Source organism: Bufo bufo, chromosome 7, assembly GCF_905171765.1.
Source record: "Bufo bufo chromosome 7, aBufBuf1.1, whole genome shotgun sequence".
Classification (NCBI taxonomy): Eukaryota; Metazoa; Chordata; class Amphibia; order Anura; family Bufonidae; genus Bufo; species Bufo bufo.
The window spans coordinates 232555496-232579833 of NC_053395.1; the positions used below are offsets into that span (position 1 = coordinate 232555496).

The 24338-nt window shown below is 54.1% G+C and overlaps 1 protein-coding gene across 10 annotated transcripts in view; it reads right to left on the bottom strand.

The window, feature by feature from the left end:
- MYLK (myosin light chain kinase) overlaps positions 1–23169 on the bottom strand; it is a 156897-nt gene extending 133728 nt beyond the window's left edge. For 7 of the 10 annotated variants that reach the window (XR_005780541.1, XR_005780540.1, XR_005780538.1 and 4 more), the window contains exons 1-2: positions 23010–23168; positions 3045–3220 (exon numbers count right to left, since the gene is read on the bottom strand). Coding sequence is in view for 5 of the 10 variants with exons in the window: in XM_040440698.1 (XP_040296632.1) it covers positions 3045–3215 (171 nt within the window). In the remaining 5 variants the exon portion in view is untranslated. The other 3 variants (XR_005780542.1, XM_040440696.1, XM_040440695.1) reach the window with 3 other exon arrangements.
- Between the last annotated feature and the right edge of the window lie 1169 nt (positions 23170–24338).

A 24338-nucleotide genomic window follows, 5' to 3' on the forward strand; every position in this document is an offset into this window, starting at 1 on the left:
GCAGTAATACACGTATAATTCACCAATACGACGCCAACGAGCTGACTGCCCCGTGGATCACCCCATACATCACAGGCACAGAGGATAATCCCGATTTACTACATATCCACTGCTATTCTGCTTCTTCTCACACGGCTAGCTCTGCAACACTACCCAGGCTGCACTGGAACAACAGCACTGTGCATCCTGAGCCTCCTGGTGCATAAACATAATGGAAGGAGGACAGTAACAACTGACACACAGGCGATACATTCGAAGGGAACAGATATGTCTACATCTAGAGTTCTCCACCAGTATATCTGCCATGTGCCACCCAGGAAGGGCGGAAGTAGTGGGGTAGGGGGCTTCAGTTCAGACCGTCAGCTCTTGGGGCGAGTGCTGGCAGAAGACGTTCTATCACATAATGCAGGTTATTGCGCTATCAGTTTATAAGGTGACAGGTGATAAATCCTCGCACATTCCTGGACGCCGGCCGCAGCCCCGAGTAACGCTCTGGAAAGTTGGAGCCCGGACAGTAGGCAGGATTTCCAGCCATTACGCAACGCCCGATCCGCCGGCAGACCAGGACTCGACTTGGCTGATGGCGCGGATTCTGATCGCCAAAGAGAATGTCTCACGTATCACGTCATTAACCTGCTGAGCACAGACACCGAGCGCCATACAGTGGAGCAACTGCAGTCAGAGAATCCTCTAATCCGGCATCTGATGATCCAGCACAGAGCTGTCATACAAGACGAGACGGGGGGGCCCGGCGCATCGCGACAAGACGGGGGGGGCCCGGCGCATCGCGACAAGACGGGGGGGGCCCGGCGCATCGCGACAAGACGGGGGGGGCCCCGCGCATCGCGACAAGATGGGGGGGCCCCACGCATCGCGACAAGATTGGGGGGGCCCCACGCATCGCGACAAGATGGGGGGGGCCCCACGCGACAAGACAAAGGGGGGCGCATCGCGACAAGACAAAGGGGGGGCGCATCGCGACAAGACAAAGGGGGGGCGCATCGCGACAAGACAAAGGGGGGGCGCATCGCGACAAGACAAGGCGCGACAAGACAGGGGGGGGGGGGGGGCGCATCGCGACAAGACAGGGGGGGCCTGCGGCATCGCAGGGGGGGGCCCGCGGCATCGCAACAAGACGATTACAATACATTATAACACAATGTGATAGCAGGGCTCTGTGCTAAGATTTCACCTTCTGGCTCCTCCTGAAGGTCGTCTTCTATGTCCTCCGACCCAATCTCCCCCCTTACACATACACACTAGATCAGGGACAAAGCTGCTGCCAACCCCTTCTGGCCCCCTAGACCCCCTCCGTCGTCATCGTCCCCCCTCTCCTCCAGACCCCTCCGTCGTCGTCGTCCCCCCCCTCTCCTCCAGACCCCTCCGTCGTCGTCGTCCCCCCCCTCTCCTCCAGACCCCTCCGTCGTCCCCCCCCCCCTCCTCCAGACCCCTCCGTCGTCGTCCCCCCCTCTCCTCCAGACCCCTCCGTCGTCCCCCCCCCCTCTCCTCCAGACCCCTCCGTCGTCGTCGTCCCCCCTCTCCTCCAGACCCCTCCGTCGTCGTCGTCCCCCCCTCTCCTCCAGACCCCTCCGTCGTCCCCCCCCCCTCTCCTCCAGACCCCTCCGTCGTCTTCGTCCCCCTCTCCTCCAGACCCCTCCGTCGTCGCCGTCCCCCCCTCCTCCAGACCCCTCCGTCGTCGCCGTCCCCCCTCTCCTCCAGACCCCTCCGTCGTCGTCCCCCCCTCTCCTCCAGACCCCTCCGTCGTCGTCGTCCCCCCCTCTCCTCCAGACCCCTCCGTCGTCGTCCCCCCCTCTCCTCCAGACCCCTCCGTCGTCGCCGTCCCCCCTCTCCTCCAGACCCCTCCGTCGTCGCCGTCCCCCCTCTCCTCCAGACCCCTCCGTCGTCGCCGTCCCCCCTCTCCTCCAGACCCCTCCGTCGTCGCCGTCCCCCCTCTCCTCCAGACCCCTCCGTCGTCGCCGTCCCCCCTCTCCTCCAGACCCCTCCGTCGTCGTCGTCGTCCCCCCTCTCCTCCAGACCCCTCCGTCGTCGTCGTCGTCCCTCTCCTCCAGACCCCTCCGTCGTCGTCGTCGTCCCCCCTCTCCTCCAGACCCCTCCGTCGTCGTCGTCGTCCCTCTCCTCCAGACCCCTCCGTCGTCGTCGTCGTCCCCCCTCTCCTCCAGACCCCTCCGTCGTCGTCGTCGTTCCTCTCCTCCAGACCCCTCCGTCGTCGTCGTCCCCCCTCTCCTCCAGACCCCTCCGTCACCCCCCCTCCTCCTCCTCCAGACCCCACCGTCACCCCCCCTCCTCCTCCTCCAGACCCCACCGTCACCCCCCCTCCTCCTCCTCCAGACCCCACCGTCACCCCCTCCTCCTTCAGACCCCTTCGTCACCCCCCTTCCTCCAGACCCCTCTCTCGCCCCCCCTCCTCCAGACCCCTCTCTCGCCCCCCCTCCTTCAGACCCCTCTCTTGCCCCACCCACCCTCCTTCTTCAGACCCCTCTGTCACCCCTCCTCCTTCAGACCCCTGTCTCACCCCACCCGTCCTCCAGGCCCTCTCTCGCCCCTCTCCTCCATCACACCCCTCCTCCAGAACCCTCTCGCCCCACCCGCTCTACTTCTTCAGATCCCTGTCGCCCCCCTTCTCCAGACCCCTGTGTCACCCCCCTCCTCCTTCAGACCCCCGTCTCGCCCCACCCGTCCTCATTTTTCAGACCGCTCTTTCGCCCCCGTCCCCTCCCCCTCCTCCCGACCCCTCTGTCGCCCCCCCTCCGCCAGAACCCTCAAAACAGCGAAGCGGAGTCAGATGGGAAAAATGGGATACAGAATCACCATGGCTGAAATTTAAGTCGGGCGACCATACTGTACCCTGCATACTGGAGAAGACTGAGCTGTGGCCCCATATCAATAATGAAAGAGGGCCTAAATAGGTGCCAGCCAGAGGGGCCCATTAAGAGTCCCTGCAGTGACCACCATAGGACGCAGCGAGAATTCGGTGATGTGCATCCAATCAGGTGACACCTAGAGAGCGGCCACAGGGGTCGTACCTTTCCATCGATCCTTATGGTTCTTCCCACTGAGATGCGGCTGTTCCTCGGGGGCAGGGTAAATGCTGGGGCTGCTCGGGGGAGGAGAGGAGTCACACAGGAGGTCACATGATCCCCAGTCACAGGGGTCTTAGCAAAATTCGAGCTTGACATCAGCCTCACATCTGCCATATTGTCTGCAGGAGAGAAAGAAAACCCAGATTAGTAACACCGCACACAAGAAATGACAGGTCCTGCAAGAGTGGGACCGAGGGGGGAAGTGTTCGGGACCGGGCTGAGGCGTGACCGACGAGAGGGACCGTGGGGGAAGAGACAAGGACCGGGCTGAGGCGTTACTGACGAGGGGGACCGTGGGGGAAGAGACAAGGACCGGGCTGAGGCGTTACTGACGAGGGGGACCGTGGGGGAACAATCAAGGGGTGGGCTGAGGCGTGACTGACGAGAGGGACCGTGGGGGAAGAGACAACGACCGAGCTAAGTGAGTGATTGAGAGGGACCGTGGGGGAACAATCAAGGACCGGGCTGAGGCGTGACCGACGAGAGGGACCGTGGGGGAAGAGACAAGGACCGGGCTGAGGCGTGACCGACGAGAGGGACCGTGGGGGAAGAGACAAGGACCGGGCTGAGGCGTGACTGACGAGAGGGACCGTGGGGGAAGAGACAAGGACCGGGCTGAGGCGTGACTGACGAGAGGGACCGTGGGGGAAGAGACAAGGACCGGGCTGAGGCGTTACTGACGAGGGGGACCGTGGGGGAACAATCAAGGACCGGGCTGAGGCGTGACCGACGAGAGGGACCGTGGGGAAGAGACAAGGACCGGGCTGAGGCGTGACCGACGAGAAGAGACAAGGACCAGGCTGAGGCGTTACTGACGAGGGGGACCGTGGGGGAACAATCAAGGGGTGGGCTGAGGCGTGACTGACGAGAGGGACCGTGGGGGAAGAGACAACGACCGAGCTAAGTGAGTGATTGAGAGGGACCGTGAGGGAAGAGACAAGGACCGGGCTGAGGCGTGACTGACGAGAGGGACAGTGAGGGAAGAGACAAGGACCGGGCTGAGGCGTGACTGACGAGAGGGACCGTGGGGGAAGAGACAAGGACCGGGCTGAGGCGTGACCGACGAGAGGGACCGTGGGGGAAGAATCAAGGACCAGGCTGAGGCGTGACCGACGAGAGGGACCGTGGGGGAAGAGACAAGGACCAGGCTGAGGCGTGACTGACGAGGGGGACCGTGGGGGAAGAGACAAGGACCAGGCTGAGGCGTGACTGACGAGAGGGACCGTGGGGGAAGAGACAAGGACCGGGCTGAGGCGTGACCGACGAGAGGGACCGTGGGGGAAGAATCAAGGACCGGGCTGAGTGAGTGATTGAGAGGGACCGTGGGGGGAGTGTTGGGACTGAGTGATGCTCTATAATTTGGGTGCTCCTGCGCAGATCCCACACTGTCCAGGTCACTTCTTTCCATTAGGATTATAGACTGGACGGTCACATAGACTGCAGGGTAATCCCGGACACGAGAACCTCGCACCTCCCTTCTGACCACAGCGAGAGGCGCGGGGCACCAATCTCTTCTGCAGATGCCGGGATGTGGCAGAAATGGCTCATTATACACAAAAAGAACAAGATTCCCGAGTGTTCAGCCAGAAACCGAATCCGTTCCAAATACTGAGCGTGCGGACGTGTGCGGCGAGCGGCGGGGAGGAGGCGGAGCCACAACACAGGGACCGATCCATAGGAAAAGACGAGGAGAGAAGCAAGAATGTGCAGAATAGTCCACTGTATCTAATCCTATCCTGTGTGATACTGTCTGCTGAGCTGTGTATCTAATCCTATCCTGTGTGATACTGTCTGCTGAGCTGTGTATCTAATCCTATCCCGTGTGATACTGTCTGCTGAGCTGTGTATCTAATCCTATCCTGTGTGATACTGTCTGCTGAGCTGTGTATCTAATCCTATCCTGTGTGATACTGTCTGCTGAGCTGTGTATCTAATCCTATCCTGTGTGATACTGTCTGCTGAGCTGTGTATCTAATCCTATCCTGTGTGATACAGTCTGCTGAGCTGTGTATCTAATCCTATCCTGTGTGATACTGTCTGCTGAGCTGTGTATCTAATCCTCTCCTGTGTGATACAGTCTGCTGAGCTGTGTATCTAATCCTCTCCTGTGTGATACTGTCTGCTGAGCTGTGTATCTAATCCTATCCTGTGTGATACAGTCTGCTGAGCTGTGTATCTAATCCTATCCTGTGTGATACTGTCTGCTGAGCTGTGTATCTAATCCTATCCTGTGTGATACTGTCTGCTGAGCTGTGTATCTAATCCTATCCTGTGTGATACTGTCTGCTGAGCTGTGTATCTAATCCTCTCCTGTGTGATACAGTCTGCTGAGCTGTGTATCTAATCCTATCCTGTGTGATACTGTCTGCTGAGCTGTGTATCTAATCCTATCCTGTGTGATACTGCCTGCTGAGCGGTGTATCTAATCCTGTCCTGTGTGATACTGTCTGCTGAGCCGTGTATCTAATCCTATCCTGTGTGATACTGTCTGCTGAGCCGTGTATCTAATCCTATCCTGTGTGATACTGTCTGCTGAGCCGTGTATCTAATCCTACCCTGTGTGATACTGTCTGCTGAGCTGTGTATCTAATCCTATCCCGTGTGATACTGTCTGCTGAGCTGTGTATCTAATCCTATCCCGTGTGATACTCCCTGCTGAGCTGTGTATCTAATCCTATCCCGTGTGATACTCCCTGCTGAGCTGTGTATCTAATCCTATCCCGTGTGATACTGTCTGCTGAGCTGTGTATCTAATCCTATCCTGTGTGATACTGTCTGCTGAGCTGTGTATCTAATCCTATCCTGTGTGATACTGTCTGCTGAGCTGTGTATCTAATCCTCTCCTGTGTGATACAGTCTGCTGAGCTGTGTATCTAATCCTCTCCTGTGTGATACTGTCTGCTGAGCTGTGTATCTAATCCTCTCCTGTGTGATACTGTCTGCTGAGCTGTGTATCTAATCCTATCCTGTGTGATACAGTCTGCTGAGCTGTGTATCTAATCCTATCCTGTGTGATACTGTCTGCTGAGCTGTGTATCTAATCCTATCCTGTGTGATACTGTCTGCTGAGCTGTGTATCTAATCCTATCCTGTGTGATACTGTCTGCTGAGCTGTGTATCTAATCCTCTCCTGTGTGATACAGTCTGCTGAGCTGTGTATCTAATCCTATCCTGTGTGATACTGTCTGCTGAGCTGTGTATCTAATCCTATCCTGTGTGATACTGCCTGCTGAGCGGTGTATCTAATCCTGTCCTGTGTGATACTGTCTGCTGAGCCGTGTATCTAATCCTATCCTGTGTGATACTGTCTGCTGAGCCGTGTATCTAATCCTATCCTGTGTGATACTGTCTGCTGAGCCGTGTATCTAATCCTACCCTGTGTGATACTGTCTGCTGAGCTGTGTATCTAATCCTATCCCGTGTGATACTGTCTGCTGAGCTGTGTATCTAATCCTATCCCGTGTGATACTGTCTGCTGAGCTGTGTATCTAATCCTATCCTGTGTGATACTGTCTGCTGAGCTGTGTATCTAATCCTATCCTGTGCGATACTGTCTGCTGAGCTGTGTATCTAATCCTATCATGCGTGATACTGTCTGCTGAGATGTGTATCTAATCCTATCCTGTGTGATACTGTCTGCTGAGCTGTGTATCTAATCCTATCCTGTGTGATACTCCCTGCTGAGCTGTGTATCTAATCCTATCCCGTGTGATACTGTCTGCTGAGCTGTGTATCTAATCCTATCCTGTGTGATACTGTCTGCTGAGCTGTGTATCTAATCCTACCATGTGTGATACAGTCTGCTGAGCTGTGTATCTAATCCTATCCTGTGTGATACTGTCTGCTGAGCTGTGTATCTAATCCTGTCCTGTGTGATACGGCCTGCTGAGCTGTGTATCTAATCCTATAATGTGTGATACTGTCTGCTGAGCTGTGTATCTAATCCTGTCCTGTGTGATACAGCCTGCTGAGCTGTGTATCTAATCCTATCCTGTGTGATACTGTCTGCTGAGCTGTGTATCTAATCCTATCCTGTGTGATACTGCCTGCTGAGCGGTGTATCTAATCCTGTCCTGTGTGATACTGTCTGCTGAGCCGTGTATCTAATCCTATCCTGTGTGATACTGTCTGCTGAGCCGTGTATCTAATCCTATCCTGTGTGATACTGTCTGCTGAGCCGTGTATCTAATCCTACCCTGTGTGATACTGTCTGCTGAGCTGTGTATCTAATCCTATCCCGTGTGATACTGTCTGCTGAGCTGTGTATCTAATCCTATCCTGTGTGATACTCCCTGCTGAGCTGTGTATCTAATCCTATCCCGTGTGATACTCCCTGCTGAGCTGTGTATCTAATCCTATCCCGTGTGATACTGTCTGCTGAGCTGTGTATCTAATCCTATCCTGTGTGATACTGTCTGCTGAGCTGTGTATCTAATCCTATCCTGTGTGATACTGTCTGCTGAGCTGTGTATCTAATCCTCTCCTGTGTGATACAGTCTGCTGAGCTGTGTATCTAATCCTCTCCTGTGTGATACTGTCTGCTGAGCTGTGTATCTAATCCTCTCCTGTGTGATACTGTCTGCTGAGCTGTGTATCTAATCCTATCCTGTGTGATACAGTCTGCTGAGCTGTGTATCTAATCCTATCCTGTGTGATACTGTCTGCTGAGCTGTGTATCTAATCCTATCCTGTGTGATACTGTCTGCTGAGCTGTGTATCTAATCCTATCCTGTGTGATACTGTCTGCTGAGCTGTGTATCTAATCCTCTCCTGTGTGATACAGTCTGCTGAGCTGTGTATCTAATCCTATCCTGTGTGATACTGTCTGCTGAGCTGTGTATCTAATCCTATCCTGTGTGATACTGCCTGCTGAGCGGTGTATCTAATCCTGTCCTGTGTGATACTGTCTGCTGAGCCGTGTATCTAATCCTATCCTGTGTGATACTGTCTGCTGAGCCGTGTATCTAATCCTATCCTGTGTGATACTGTCTGCTGAGCCGTGTATCTAATCCTACCCTGTGTGATACTGTCTGCTGAGCTGTGTATCTAATCCTATCCCGTGTGATACTGTCTGCTGAGCTGTGTATCTAATCCTATCCCGTGTGATACTGTCTGCTGAGCTGTGTATCTAATCCTATCCTGTGTGATACTGTCTGCTGAGCTGTGTATCTAATCCTATCCTGTGCGATACTGTCTGCTGAGCTGTGTATCTAATCCTATCATGCGTGATACTGTCTGCTGAGATGTGTATCTAATCCTATCCTGTGTGATACTGTCTGCTGAGCTGTGTATCTAATCCTATCCTGTGTGATACTCCCTGCTGAGCTGTGTATCTAATCCTATCCCGTGTGATACTGTCTGCTGAGCTGTGTATCTAATCCTATCCTGTGTGATACTGTCTGCTGAGCTGTGTATCTAATCCTACCATGTGTGATACAGTCTGCTGAGCTGTGTATCTAATCCTATCCTGTGTGATACTGTCTGCTGAGCTGTGTATCTAATCCTGTCCTGTGTGATACGGCCTGCTGAGCTGTGTATCTAATCCTATAATGTGTGATACTGTCTGCTGAGCTGTGTATCTAATCCTGTCCTGTGTGATACAGCCTGCTGCCTGTGCAGGTAACACAGTATAATGAGGATAAATCGTCTATAAATATTTCCCGAGACGTCTCCTCGTTTAGGACAAATGGCGGAGTTTACAGTGACATGTAAGTCATAAATGTACTGGGGCCCCGGCAGCTGGGAGCCCCACAATCCTGGGGGTGAAACAGGGTCCCATCATTCTGAATGGGCAGGTGGGTGCACAGGAGCGGTCTGCTGAGGGGGCTGCGGACGTTACACTCTGTTACATTAAAGGAACACCAGTCTCATTAACGGAAATGGATGAATCTGCATGTGTCAGGTCACATGATGCGGCGCAGGGGGAGGGACCAGGCAGGCGGCGCAGGGGGAGGGACCAGGCAGGCGGCGCAGGGGGAGGGACCAGGCAGGCGGCGCAGGGGGAGGGGCCAGGCAGGCGGCGCAGGGGAGGGTCTTTCATGTATCATGCCTAGAGGCTGCATCTGAAAGCGCGTTTACCTTTCCCATCGTTTTTTGGGCAATAGTAAATTGTAGACACCTAAGCGTGTGCCCCAGGACTCGTCTATACCCCCGATTCAGTTTTCTGTAAATAACACCTATCCATGGTATCAGAAAAAGCTTTCTAATAGACTTTGGGGTCATTTACTATCCAGAAATACGCCTAGATTAAGGGTATTTCTGGTGCAAATTGCGGCGCTGAGGTTACTAGCACTGCAATCTGTGACTTTTCCCGGCTCACGCCAGGTCTAAAAAAAGTGGGCGCAGGTTTTAGGCGCAGAAAATAGTCTAAATGTGAGACTGCAAGGAAGCTGTCTGACAGACGGACGCTGGACAGGCAGAAGCTACGGAGAAGTCAGAGCCGCTTCATAAACGGCAGATCCATCTCCAGCTTTAGGGGTTAAATGACCCCCTTTGAGTTTTAAATCTTCACCATTTTCTCCTCTGCTTGCTGTCAGTGAACTGAAAAAATATATATTTCTTGCATCTAAAGACAAAAACAAATCTGGATCTATTCCTGCTTACATAGCTGAGGGTTTGTTACAATACATCTGTGTAGTAAAATAATCTCAGAGGATTGTCTAGACACAATAATAGTGAAATAATAGTGAACCATCCGCTGCGTGAGCGAGAAGAGGTCAGATCCTGACCAAAGGTCTATACGGGATCTATAACGGGACCCCCTGTAATAAGGGTTAACGTCTCACTGTACGGGATCTATAACGGGACCCCCTGTAATAAGGGTTAACGTCTCACTATATGAGATCTATAACGGACCCCCTGTAATAAGGGTTAACGTCTCACTATATGAGATCTATAACGGGACCCCCTGTAATAAGTGTTAACGTCTCACTGTACGGGATATATAACGGGACCCCCTGTAATAAGGGTTAACGTCTCACTGTACAGGATCTATAACGGGACCCCCTGTAATAAGGGTTAACGTCTCACTGTACGGGATCTATAACGGGACCCCCTGTAATAAGGGTTAACGTCTCACTGTACAGGATCTATAACGGGACCCCCTGTAATAAGGGTTAACGTCTCACTGTACGGGATCTATAACGGGACCCCCTGTAATAAGGGTTAACGTCTCACTATATGAGATCTATAACGGACCCCCTGTAATAAGGGTTAACGTCTCACTATATGAGATCTATAACGGGACCCCCTGTAATAAGTGTTAACGTCTCACTGTACGGGATCTATAACGGGACCCCCTGTAATAAGGGTTAACGTCTCACTGTACAGGATCTATAACGGGACCCCCTGTAATAAGGGTTAACGTCTCACTGTACGGGATATATAACGGGACCCCCTGTAATAAGGGTTAACGTCTCACTGTACGGGATCTATAACGGGACCCCCTGTAATAAGGGTTAACGTCTCACTGTACGGGATCTATAACGGGACCCCCTGTAATAAGGGTTAACGTCTCACTGTACGGGATCTATAACGGGACCCCCTGTAATAAGGGTTAACGTCTCACTATACGAGATCTATAACGGGACCCCCTGTAATAAGGGTTAACGTCTCACTATATGAGATCTATAACGGGACCCCCTGTAATAAGGGTTAACGTCTCACTGTACAGGATCTATAACGGGACCCCCTGTAATAAGGGTTAACGTCTCACTGTACGGGATCTATAACGGGACGCCCGGTAATAAGGGTTAACGTCTCACTGTACGGGATCTATAACGGGACCCCCTGTAATAAGGGTTAACGTCTCACTGTACGGGATCTATAACGGGACGCCCGGTAATAAGGGTTAACGTCTCACTATATGAGATCTATAACGGGACCCCCTGTAATAAGGGTTAACGTCTCACTGTACGGGATCTATAACGGGACCCCCTGTAATAAGGGTTAACGTCTCACTGTACGGGATCTATAACGGGACGCCCTGTAATAAGGGTTAACGTCTCACTGTACGGGATCTATAACGGGACCCCCTGTAATAAGGGTTAACGTCTCACTGTACGGGATCTATAACGGACCCCCTGTAATAAGGGTTAACGTCTCACTGTACGGGATCTATAACGGGACCCCCTGTAATAAGGGTTAACGTCTCACTGTACGGGATCTATAACGGGACCCCCTGTAATAAGGGTTAACGTCTCACTGTACGGGATCTATAACGGGACCCCCTGTAATAAGGGTTAACGTCTCACTGTACGGGATCTATAACGGGACCCCCTGTAATAAGGGTTAACGTCTCACTGTACGGGATATATAACGGGACCCCCTGTAATAAGGGTTAACGTCTCACTGTACGGGATCTATAACGGGACCCCCGGTAATAAGGGTTAACGTCTCACTGTACGGGATCTATAACGGGACCCCCTGTAATAAGGGTTAACGTCTTACTGTACGGGATCTATAACGGGACCCCCTGTAATAAGGGTTAACGTCTCACTGTACGGGATCTATAACGGGACCCCCTGTAATAAGGGTTAACGTCTTACTGTACGGGATCTATAACGGGACCCCCTGTAATAAGGGTTAACGTCTCACTGTACGGGATCTATAACGGGACCCCCTGTAATAAGGGTTAACGTCTCACTGTACGGGATCTATAACGGACCCCCTGTAATAAGGGTTAACGTCTCACTGTACGGGATCTATAACGGGACCCCCTGTAATAAGGGTTAACGTCTCACTGTACAGGATCTATAACGGGACCCCCTGTAATAAGGGTTAACGTCTCACTGTACGGGATCTATAACGGGACCCCCTGTAATAAGGGTTAACGTCTCACTGTACGGGATCTATAACGGGACCCCCTGTAATAAGGGTTAACGTCTCACTATACGAGATCTATAACGGGACCCCCTGTAATAAGGGTTAACGTCTCACTGTACAGGATCTATAACGGGACCCCCTGTAATAAGGGTTAACGTCTCACTGTACGGGATCTATAACGGGACCCCCCTGTAATAAGGGTTAACGTCTCACTGTACGGGATCTATAACGGGACCCCCTGTAATAAGGGTTAACGTCTCACTGTACGGGATCTATAACGGGACCCCCTGTAATAAGGGTTAACGTCTCACTGTACAGGATCTATAACGGGACCCCCTGTAATAAGGGTTAACATCTCACTGTACGGGATCTATAACGGGACCCCCTGTAATAAGGGTTAACATCTCACTGTACAGGATCTATAACGGGACCCCCTGTAATAAGGGTTAACGTCTCACTGTACAGGATCTATAACGGGACCCCCTGTAATAAGGGTTAACGTCTCACTGTACGGGATCTATAACGGGACCCCCTGTAATAAGGGTTAACGTCTCACTATACGAGATCTATAACGGGACCCCCTGTAATAAGGGTTAACGTCTCACTGTACGGGATCTATAACGGGACCCCCTGTAATAAGGGTTAACGTCTCACTGTACAGGATCTATAACGGGACGCCCGGTAATAAGGGTTAACGTCTCACTGTACGGGATCTATAACGGGACCCCCTGTAATAAGGGTTAACGTCTCACTGTACAGGATCTATAACGGGACGCCCTGTAATAAGGGTTAACGTCTCACTGTACGGGATCTATAACGGGACCCCCTGTAATAAGGGTTAACGTCTCACTGTACGGGATCGATAACGGGACAGACGGTGATAAGGGTTAACGTCTCACTGTACGGGATCTATAACGGGACCCCCTGTAATAAGGGTTAACGTCTCACTGTACGGGATCTATAACGGGACGCCCGGTAATAAGGGTTAACGTCTCACTGTACGGGATCTATAACGGGACCCCCTGTAATAAGGGTTAACGTCTCACTGTACAGGATCTATAACGGGACAGACGGTGATAAGGGTTAACGTCTCACTGTACGGGATCTATAACGGGACCCCCTGTAATAAGGGTTAACGTCTCACTGTACGGGATCTATAACGGGACAGACGGTGATAAGGGTTAACGTCTCACTATACAGGATCTATAACGGGACCCCCTGTAATAAGGGTTAACGTCTCACTGTACGGGATCTATAACGGGACAGACGGTGATAAGGGTTAACGTCCCACTGTACGGGATCTATAACGGGACCCCCTGTAATAAGGGTTAACGTCTCGGATCTGCCGCCAACAATAATGTTTTTCTCCTGTGAATTTGCCGGTAAGTGCGAGCAGGTGGGACGCAGGAATGTCAGGCCGGCAGCGGGGTCTCACAGATGCGTCATCTGCACTCATCCCAATCCTGAGGACGAGCGGCTCAGCCAGCGCCAAACCTCAGATGCGCCTCATTGAGGTCCTGGCCGGACATCTGGAAAAGAACGAGGGAACCTGGAGAGGAGTACTAACAGCTGAGCCGAAAATCCAGAGAATGCAGGGGGGGGGGGGGGTCTCCTCCTTATAACGGATCAATAACTGAGCTGTAATACCCGTCCGCAGTATCCTGCATGTGAAGTCTCTAAAAATTGTAGTCTTTGATCCCCTCCACATCAGGCGTTCAGACTCTTGCCCCCCATGCTTTACACTGCAGGCAGAACTGAACCAGGCTTATCAATATTTGGCCTTATCCTCCCCTCCCCCACCAGCAGCTGGGTGACAAGGATGGTGACGCGCAGAGAACGCCCGTACATAAGGAGCGTGACCACAACCGTGTAGTCACAACAATCTCAGATTCTGCCAAAACCACAAGCGTCTCACCTCCGACGGGTGCAGGGAGACGCGCCGCCGTGCGCCATTGTCAGATATCCGACACCTAACAACGGAGAGAAGCGACAACCCAGACGTTGTCACCCTCTACCCATCCAAACATATTCGCACACCCATCCGATCACATATATACTGGCGCACACAGAACGTGTCCCTGGCGCTGCTCGCCATCTCAGCCCCCGCTGCGTCCCGAGGGTGGCACACTGCACCCACAGACCCCGGAGGAGCGGGCAGAGCTCCAGGCCACACATTTCTGCGGTGTTCTGCTCCCCGACATTACACAACAATCAGAATTCTGCTGGAACAAGACCCTGCCAACCGGGGGCAGATGCAGCAGAGGCGGGCGAGCGATGCGAGCAGTTACACCCTGGACTTAGACTAGGACTACACCACAACACGTGTCACGGAATGATGGTGAATGGTGTCGCAATGCAACGCGCAAGTCGGATTTTCTTCAGGTCGCAGAAATAGTTGCGCGACTTTTCAGCGACACATTTCGCCGTGTAGACTTAATCAGAGGCCCACTGGAGACACGTAGGCCACGCATCTCTCAGGCGTCCGTGTCCCTGAACCACTAGGAGCTAGTGTAGTTGTCAGGTGCAGGGGCCCAACTATAATTCATAGGGCCCCATAGCCAAACATGATGGGGCCTCACCACCTAGCAGAAGAAAAGTAATACAGCAACATTAATAGCAGTAATTAAATAATGGCGCCAAATATCAGAAAACCCACAATATAGCAAAAAGCCTCCATATTGTTATCCCCACAAAAAGCTACAATGTTTTTCCAGCTGATTGGGCCCCCCCCCCCCCCCCTACGCCCCTGGGCAGGTGCAACTGACCTTCATTTTCTGATGGAAATGAAAATGAATCAAAACCCCCAAAAAAAGGCAGCACGTGGGACTTGTGACAAAATGTGCGACTTTTGTCCACCAGAAAACTGGCGCAGGACATTCCTCTCACTTCAAAAAGTGGCATTTATCATGTAAAGAAAGTTAATACAAGGCATTTACTAATGTATTGCGAGTGTCCATACTGTTTCCTTTTTTGGCTAGACTCCTTTTTCCATCACATTATACACTTCTCGTTTCCATGGTTACGACCTCCCTTCAATCTAGCATCAGTGGCCGCACTTGCACACTATAGGAAAAAGCGAACAAGCACGGCCACCGATGTTGGATTGAAGGGTGGTCGTAACCATGGAAACGAGAAGTGTATAATGTGATGGAAAAAGGAGTCTAGCCAAAAAAGGAAACAGTATGGACACTCACAATACATTAGTCAATGCCTCGTAATAACTTTCTTTACATGATAAATGCCATTGGCTGAAGTGAGAGGACCCCTTTAACCCCATGTCTCCCCATAAAATATACATAATTGAGGTGGCGCCCCCTGCTGGTAAATGACCCATTATATCTTGGTCTTGGGGAGGCCAGGTGACCTCCATTATGGCGGCCGCTGCACGACTCACAGGGGTCATCTCCCTTCCTAGAGGATTGTGCACATGAACAGCGCTGATCGCAGTGGATGATCTGCTGCAGTCCTGAGCCTGGGAAAGCTGGGTGAGGACCGCCACGGTCCTGCGGTAAAACATCATGAATTCATCGCTTTACAGTTCTTGGTATCTGGTTGTAAGCAGAACACTGCTCATCCAGTACCTCCTGGTTCATGAAGAGAATACCACAGCAATAGTAAGGAATGACACTGGGGCCATAAAAGGAGAATCATTTCGGAATGTAACTCTACATAAAAGTGCAGGTGAGAACTGAGCCTGTACAAACACATTCTGGGCTCCAGACTGATACACTGTAACGAACTACCAGCACATGAGAGAGGATGCTGCAGGTGTTTACTTCACAGGGAATATTCTAGGCTAGATACATTGTAACAAAGCCCCAGCTGTGAGGAGGACGAGGTCAACCAGTTGCACGTGTCCTGAACCCCAAGTGTCGCCTCCAGCCATGCACCCGCATACAGAGAACTCCGGCAGACTCCTGCCCCCGGAGGACCCCTATACCGAGGCCGTCCTCACTGGAGGACAGACCGGTTCCTGGATCTCGCTGAACACGTTTGTTGCCGTCACTTCCAATCATTGTTCTGCTGCCATTAAACAAACACAACCTGCAGCTGGGGGTCAACCTCTAAACCCCCCAGACATGTCCAATTATTACACAGGGGACGTCTGTACACAGCACCCATCATCCAAGACCAAAACTCCCAACAGCAGCCACAGACTGACACAAAAGAAAATCATCACCGCTGATCACCATTTACAGTACAGACCAAAAGTTTGGACACACCTTCTCATTCCAAGAGTTTTCTTTATTTTCATGACTATGAAGCATCAAAACTATGAATTAACACATGTGGAATTATATACATAACAAACAAGTGTGAAACAACTGAAAATATGTCATATTCTAGGTTCTTCAAAGTAGCCACCTTTTGCTTTGATTACTGCTTTGCACACTCTTGGCATTCTCTTGATGAGCTTCAAGAGGTAGTCCCCTGAAATGATCTTCCAACAGTCTTGAAGGAGTTCCCAGAGATGCTTAGCACTTGTTGGCCCTTTTGCCTTCACTCTGCGGTCCAGCTCACCCCAAACCATCTCGATTGGGTTCAGGTCCGGTGACTGTGGAGGCCAGGTCATCTGGCGCAGCACCCCATCACTCTCCTTCATGGTCAAATAGCCCTTACTTTCAAAGTTTTCCCAATTTTTCGGCTGACTGACTGACCTTCATTTCTTAAAGTAATGATGGCCACTCGTTTTTCTTTACTTAGCTGCTTTTTTCTTGCCATAATACAAATTCTAACCGTCTATTCAGTAGGACTATCAGCTGTGTATCCACCTGACTTCTCCGCAACGCCACTGATGGCCCCAACCCCATTTATAAGGCAAGAAATCCCACTTATTAAACCTGACAGGGCACACCTGTGAAGTGAAGACCATTTCAGGGGACTCCCTCTTGGAGCTCATCAAGAGAATGCCAAGAGTGTGCAAAGCAGTAATCTAAGCAAAAGGTGGCTACTTTGAAGAACCTAGAATATGACATATTTTCAGTTGTTTCACACTTGTTTGTTATGTATATAATTCCACATGTGTTAATTCATAGTTTTGATGCCTTCATAGTCATGAAAATAAAGAAAACTCTTTGAATGAGAAGGTGTGTCCAAACTTTTGGTCTGTACTGTATATACAGATACAATCCACATAACAAAGTCACCGCATACAGACATTACTTATACTCCAGAGCTGCACTCACTATTCTGCTGGTGCAGTCACTGTGTACATACATTACTTATCCTGTGCTGATCCTGAGTTACCTCCTGTATTATACTCCAGAGCTGCACTCACTATTCTGCTGGTGCAGTCCCTGTGTACATACATTACTTATCCTGTACTGATCCTGAGTTACATCCTGTATTATACTCCAGAGCTGCACTCACTATTCTGCTGGTGCAGTCACTGTGTACATACATTACTTATCCTGTACTGATCCTGAGTTACATCCTGTATTATACTCCAGAGCTGCACTCACTATTCTGCTGGTGCAGTCACTGTGTACATACATTACTTATCCTGTACTGATCCTGAGTTACATCCTGTATTATACTCCAGAGCTGCACTCACTATTCTGCTGGTGCAGTCACTGTGTACATACATTACTTATCCTGTACTGATCCTGAGTTACATCCTGTATTATACTCCAGAGCTGCACTCACTATTCTGCTGGTGCAGTCACTGTGTACATACATTACTTATCCTGTACTGATCCTGAGTTACATCCTGTATTATACTCCAGAGCTGCACTCACTATTCTGCTGGTGCAGTCACTGTGTACATACATTACTTATCCTGCACTGATCCTGAGTTACATCCTGTATTATACTCCAGAGCTGCACTCACTATTCTGCTGGTACAGTCACTGTGTACATACATTACTTATCCTGTACTGCTCCTGAGTTACCTCCTGTATTATACTCCAGAGCTGCACTCACCACTGTATCATACCAGCCGCTCTGTTATATGATCAATATTTATCAGCAGACGCTCATTCTCCCACGATGTCACCATTTACAATCTCGGCTCCATCGTCCGGTGTCACCCAGAGGCCGAGGTCAATGCCCCCCTTGTCACATCGGCGCTCACGTGGTCAGGGGCCGGTGGGAGAGTTGCTGCCTTGACCCCTCCTGACATTTTGTATCACTGATTCATCTCACAACACTCCAGGATCGGTCACCTGCGGCTCCAGCTGTCCCTCCCAGTATAACCAGTATCAGTGGCCGGCCCGTGCTCAGTATCTGCTGTGTCCTCCTCTCATCCCTTCAGCCAGACCGGGTGATCAGTACTGTTGGAGATTTACAGGCGGCCATGCTGGTGGTCACCCAGCTTTCCCAGAGACAGATTTAACTAAAGAACAGCTGATGAGAAATGTGAAGCAGGTGATGAGTCCAGGACTCTCCAGAGATGGCTCTATACAACCTGTGTGCTGTACGGGGCTAAAACACCGCCCCACAGACTTCTATGGCTCCACTCTGCACAGATGGAGGCGTTATGTGCGGCTGCACTGGATGCTGTATTATGGCGGTATTTTCCCATAGAAGCTGCAAGGAACTCCATGCGCCACCATACAGCTCTGCTATGTGACTGGACCCGGCCATCCCACCCCCAGCTCCTTATCAGCAGGAGGGAGCGCTCCCTATAATTAGATGGAGGCTCATTTATTACTTTATCAGCAGGAGACAGCAGCAGGACGGGAGTCATTGTGGTCACCGAGACAAAGAAGAGGATGGCACGACACAATGTAACGCTGCAGCCGCTCAACAGACACGGGGGCTCGGCACAGACACGACCTAGCGGGCACTCGGCACAGGCACGACCTAGTGGGCGCTCGGCACAGGCACGACCTAGCGGGCGCCCGGCACAGGCACGACCTAACGGGCGCTCGGCACGGGCACGACCTAACGGGCGCTCGGCACGGGCACGACCTAACGGGCGCCCGGCGCGGGCACGACCTAACGGGCGCTCGGCGCGGGCACGACCTAACGGGCGCTCGGCACGGGCACAACCTAACGGGCGCTCGGCACGGGCACGACCTAACGGGCAGGTTGCGGCCTGTGTGTATGGCTGGCCGTGCACCGCTCATACATATAGGTCACATGGTTTACAGCTTCAGCCTCCCGTCCCATCCTTCATTCTCCACAGCAGTTTTGTGTTTTGTTCATGAACCAGGTGGCTCAGGATGAACATATCTGCATGACAAAAGAGCGCTGCAAATCATGGCATTGTGGGGAATACAGATTCCTATCAGTAATGTGGTGTCTGAGAAAGTCCTGTGATAATTACTGCTCACACAAACAGCAGTGACAAGGAATGAGCAGAGCTGCAGCGTAAAGTATGGGGGAGACAGAACAACAGCCTTGGCTGATGGTACATGAGGTGGACAGTAGTCTATGTTATACTCCAAAAGACAATGCAGGTAAACCTGGGCCACTGATCATAGCTGCGCCATATTAGAGCACAGTTGCAGTGTAAAGAATGGGGTATAGAGCAGCAGTCTGAGCCACTGATGGTGACAATGCACCTGAGGTGGAGTCACTGAAGGAGCAGCGGTAAATCCAGCAGATAAAGAATAGCGGATGCGACAGGCAGCGCAGAGAGACGGCACTGACACCAATGACAGGTGTGAACAAGCCCTAATCAGCAATCTGCATAATATGGGACCCGACCAATCAGAGGAGGCGAATCTCTCATCTCCGGGTCTGATACCAAGCATCATTAATCCTTATAGATCAGCAGATAAGTAGAGGGTGTATACTGTATTCGGACCCCCGCCTCACTGTGCCCCGCAGGGACCACCGCATAATGCTCCGCAGGGACCACCGCCTCACTGTGCCCAGCAGGGACCACCGCCTCACTGTGCCCCGCAGGGACCACCGCCTAATGCCCCGCAGGGATCACCGCCTCACTGTGCCCCGCAGGGACCACCGCCTAATGCCCCGCAGGGACCACCGCCTCACTGCGCCCCCCCCCCCCCCAGGGACCACCGCCTCACTGCGCCCCCCCCTCCCCCAGGGACCACCGCCTCACTGCGCCCCCCCCCAGGGACCACCGCCTCACTGCGCCCCCCCCCAGGGACCACCGCCTCACTGCGCCCCCCCCAGGGACCACCGCCTCACTGCGCCCCCCCCAGGGACCCACCAAGTGTCGGATTATCAGAGAGAAATCCACACAGAACCGGCAGACCCAATTACCGTATATTCAGCACTGTGCGGGGTGGGTCCGGGGCACCCAAAAACCCTCCTCACTGCAGGGATCTTTGGAGCTCTGAAGCCAAGTGGAAACCCCCACCCAATCCAGCAACTGACCCCCAAACAGACCGAGGAGGGGCACACGGGGCACGAGGCGCAGACCCAGGAGGGGCACACGGGGCACGAGGCGCAGACCCAGGAGGGGCACACGGGGCACGAGGCGCAGACCCAGGAGGGGCACACAAAGCACGAGGCGCAGACCCAGGAGGGGCACACAAAGCACGAGGCGCAGACCCAGGAGGGGCACACAAAGCACGAGGCGCAGACCCAGGAGGGGCACACAAAGCACGAGGCGCAGACCCAGGAGGGGCACACAAAGCACGAGGCGCAGACCCAGGAGGGGCACACAAAGCACGAGGCGCAGACCCAGGAGGGGCACACAAAGCACGAGGCGCAGACCCAGGAGGGGCACACAAAGCACGAGGCGCAGACCCAGGAGGGGCACACAAAGCACGAGGCGCAGACCCAGGAGGGGCACACAAAGCACGAGGCGCAGACCCAGGAGGGGCACACAAAGCACGAGGCGCAGACCCAGGTGGGGCACACAAAGCACGAGGCGCATACCCAGGAGGGGCACACAAAGCACGAGGCGCAGACCCAGGAGGGGCACACAAAGCACGAGGCGCAGACCCAGGAGGGGCACACAAAGCACGAGGCGCAGACCCAGGAGGGGCACACAAAGCACGAGGCGCAGACCCAGGAGGGGCACACAAAGCACGAGGCGCAGACCCAGGAGGGGCACACAAAGCACGAGGCGCAGACCCAGGAGGGGCACACAAAGCACGAGGCGCAGACCCAGGAGGGGCACACAAAGCACGAGGCAGGGGGGCAGGGGGCACAGACTGAGGAGAGGGGCAGGGGGCACAGACTGAGGAGGGGGGCAGGGGGCACAGACTGAGGAGGGGGGCAGGGGGCACAGACTGAGGAGGGGGGCAGGGGGCACAGACTGAGGAGGGGGGCAGGGGGCACAGACTGAGGAGAGGGGCAGGGGGCACAGACTGAGGAGAGGGGCAGGGGGCACAGACTGAGGAGAGGGGCAGGGGGCACAGACTGAGGAGAGGGGCAGGGGGCACAGACTGAGGAGAGGGGCAGGGGGCACAGACTGAGGAGAGGGGCAGGGGGCACAGACTGAGGAGAGGGGCAGGGGGCACAGACTGAGGAGAGGGGCAGGGGGCACAGACTGAGGAGAGGGGCAGGGGGCACAGACTGAGGAGAGGGGCAGGGGGCACAGACTGAGGAGAGGGGCAGGGGGCACAGACTGAGGAGAGGGGCAGGGGGCACAGACTGAGGAGAGGGGCAGGGGGCACAGACTGAGGAGAGGGGCACAGACTGAGGAGGGGGGCACAGACTGAGGAGGGGGGCACAGACTGAGGAGGGGGGCAGGGGGCACAGACTGAGGAGGGGGGCAGGGGGCACAGACTGAGGAGGGGGGCACAGACTGAGGAGGGGGGCACAGACTGAGGAGGGGGGCAGGGGGCACAGACTGAGGAGGGGGGCAGGGGGCACAGACTGAGGAGAGGGGCAGGGGGCACAGACTGAGGAGGGGGGCACAGACTGAGGAGGGGGGCACAGACTGAGGAGGGGGGCACAGACTGAGGAGGGGGGCACAGACTGAGGAGAGGGGCAGGGGGCACAGACTGAGGAGGGGGGCAGGAGGCACAGACTGAGGAGAGGGGCAGGAGGCACAGACTGAGGAGAGGGGCAGGGGGCACAGACTGAGGAGAGGGGCAGGGGGCACAGACTGAGGAGAGGGGCAGGGGGCACAGACTGAGGAGAGGGGCAGGGGGCACAGACTGAGGAGAGGGGCAGGGGGCACAGACTGAGGAGGGGGGCACAGACTGAGGAGGGGGGCACAGACTGAGGAGGGGGGCACAGACTGAGGAGGGGGGCACAGACTGAGGAGAGGGGCAGGGGGCACAGACTGAGGAGAGGGGCAGGGGGCACAGACTGAGGAGAGGGGCAGGGGGCACAGACTGAGGAGAGGGGCAGGGGGCACAGACTGAGGAGAGGGGCAGGGGGCACAGACTGAGGAGAGGGGCAGGGGGCACAGACTGAGGAGGGGGGCAGGAGGCACAGACTGAGGAGAGGGGCAGGGGGCACAGACTGAGGAGAGGGGCAGGAGGCACAGACTGAGGAGAGGGGCAGGAGGCACAGACTGAGGAGAGGGGCAGGGGGCACAGACTGAGGAGAGGGGCAGGGGGCACAGACTGAGGAGAGGGGCAGGGGGCACAGACTGAGGAGAGGGGCAGGAGGCACAGACTGAGGAGAGGGGCAGGGGGCACAGACTGAGGAGAGGGGCAGGGGGCACAGACTGAGGAGAGGGGCAGGGGGCACAGACTGAGGAGAGGGGCAGGGGGCACAGACTGAGGAGAGGGGCAGGGGGCACAGACTGAGGAGAGGGGCAGGGGGCACAGACTGAGGAGAGGGGCAGGGGGCACAGACTGAGGAGGGGGCAGGGGGCAGGAGGCACAGACTGAGGAGGGGGGCAGGAGGCACAGACTGAGGAGAGGGGCAGGAGGCACAGACTGAGGAGAGGGGCAGGGGGCACAGACTGAGGAGAGGGGCAGGGGGCACAGACTGAGGAGAGGGGCAGGAGGCACAGACTGAGGAGAGGGGCAGGGGGCACAGACTGAGGAGAGGGGCAGGGGGCACAGACTGAGGAGAGGGGCAGGGGGCACAGACTGAGGAGAGGGGCAGGGGGCACAGACTGAGGAGAGGGGCAGGGGGCACAGACTGAGGAGAGGGGCAGGGGGCACAGACTGAGGAGAGGGGCAGGGGGCACAGACTGAGGAGGGGGGCAGGAGGCTTAGGCTCTCCTCCACACACAGGTGTCTCTGGCTTAACACTCACCTTGTACGAAGAGCTTGCACTCGGGTCCTGACGAGCCGCGCTGAGCCCCGCCCCTCCGCGGGCTGCTCCCGGGTGTCGCTCTCGTTGCCCTGGTGACCGGCAGGTGAGGCGGCTGTCAGGTGGCAGCTCCTGTCCGTCAGTGCTCATCCCCTGCAGTCATTGGGAATATATACAGCCCCCCCCCCTCCCCCTTCCCCCTTCCGCGGGGTCTGAGGGAACAGTAGCGCCCGGGCTCAGCGCGGCTCCCGGGTCAGCTGGAGGTTTGCGCAGCCGCAGCGACATCTCCTGGACAACAGTGGGACTACAGGCGCCATCTCCAGCGCTGTGCCCGGGAGAGACCTGCGCTATGGGATTGGCTGATACATTGTAACAAACCCTCAGCTGTGAGAAGTATCAGCCCGGAAAAGGTTTCAGCTTCAATAATGTTCCCGTTCACTGACAGGTAACAGATGTATTGAAAGATCTGAGATAAAAGATTTCAGTGCAATCATTAGGGCATGTTCACACCTGATATATGACCCGCGGATCAGCGCCTCCATCAGCTCCGTTGTCATCCGTTTCTGCGCAGAGCGCGATCCCGGATAGTGCGGATTCCTGATGGATTTCCTTCTATTTCTTTATGTTCTGGGTGTAGCTCATGTTCATATGGAAGTAATGGAGGATTGGGGGTTCAGTGGAGGATTGGGGGTTCAGTGGAGGATTGGGGGTTCAGTGGATGATTGGGGTTACAGTAGAGGATTGGGGTTCAGTGGATGATTGGAGTTACAGTGGATGATTGGGGTTACAGCAGAGGATTGGGGTTACAGTGGAGGATTGGGGTTACAGCGGATGATTGGGGTTACAGCGGATGATTGGGGTTACAGTGGATGATTGGGGTTACAGTGGATGATTGGGGTTACAGTGGAGGATTGGGGTTACAGTGGATGATTGGAGTTACAGTGGAGGATTGGGGTTACAGTGGAGGATTGGAGTTACAGTAGATGATTGGGGTTACAGTAGATGATTGGGGTTACAGTGGATGATTGGGGTTACAGTAGATGATTGGGGTTACAGTGGATGATTGGGGTTACAGTGGATGATTGGAGTTACAGTGGAGGATTGGGGTTACAGTGGATGATTGGGGTTACAGTAGATGATTGGGGTTACAGCGGAGGATTGGGGTTACAGTGGAGGATTGGGGTTACAGTGGAGGATTGGGGTTACAGCGGAGGATTGGGGTTACAGTGGATGATTGGGGTTACAGCGGAGGATTGGGGTTACAGCGGAGGATTGGGGTTACAGTGGATGATTGGGGTTACAGTGGATGATTGGAGTTACAGTGGAGGATTG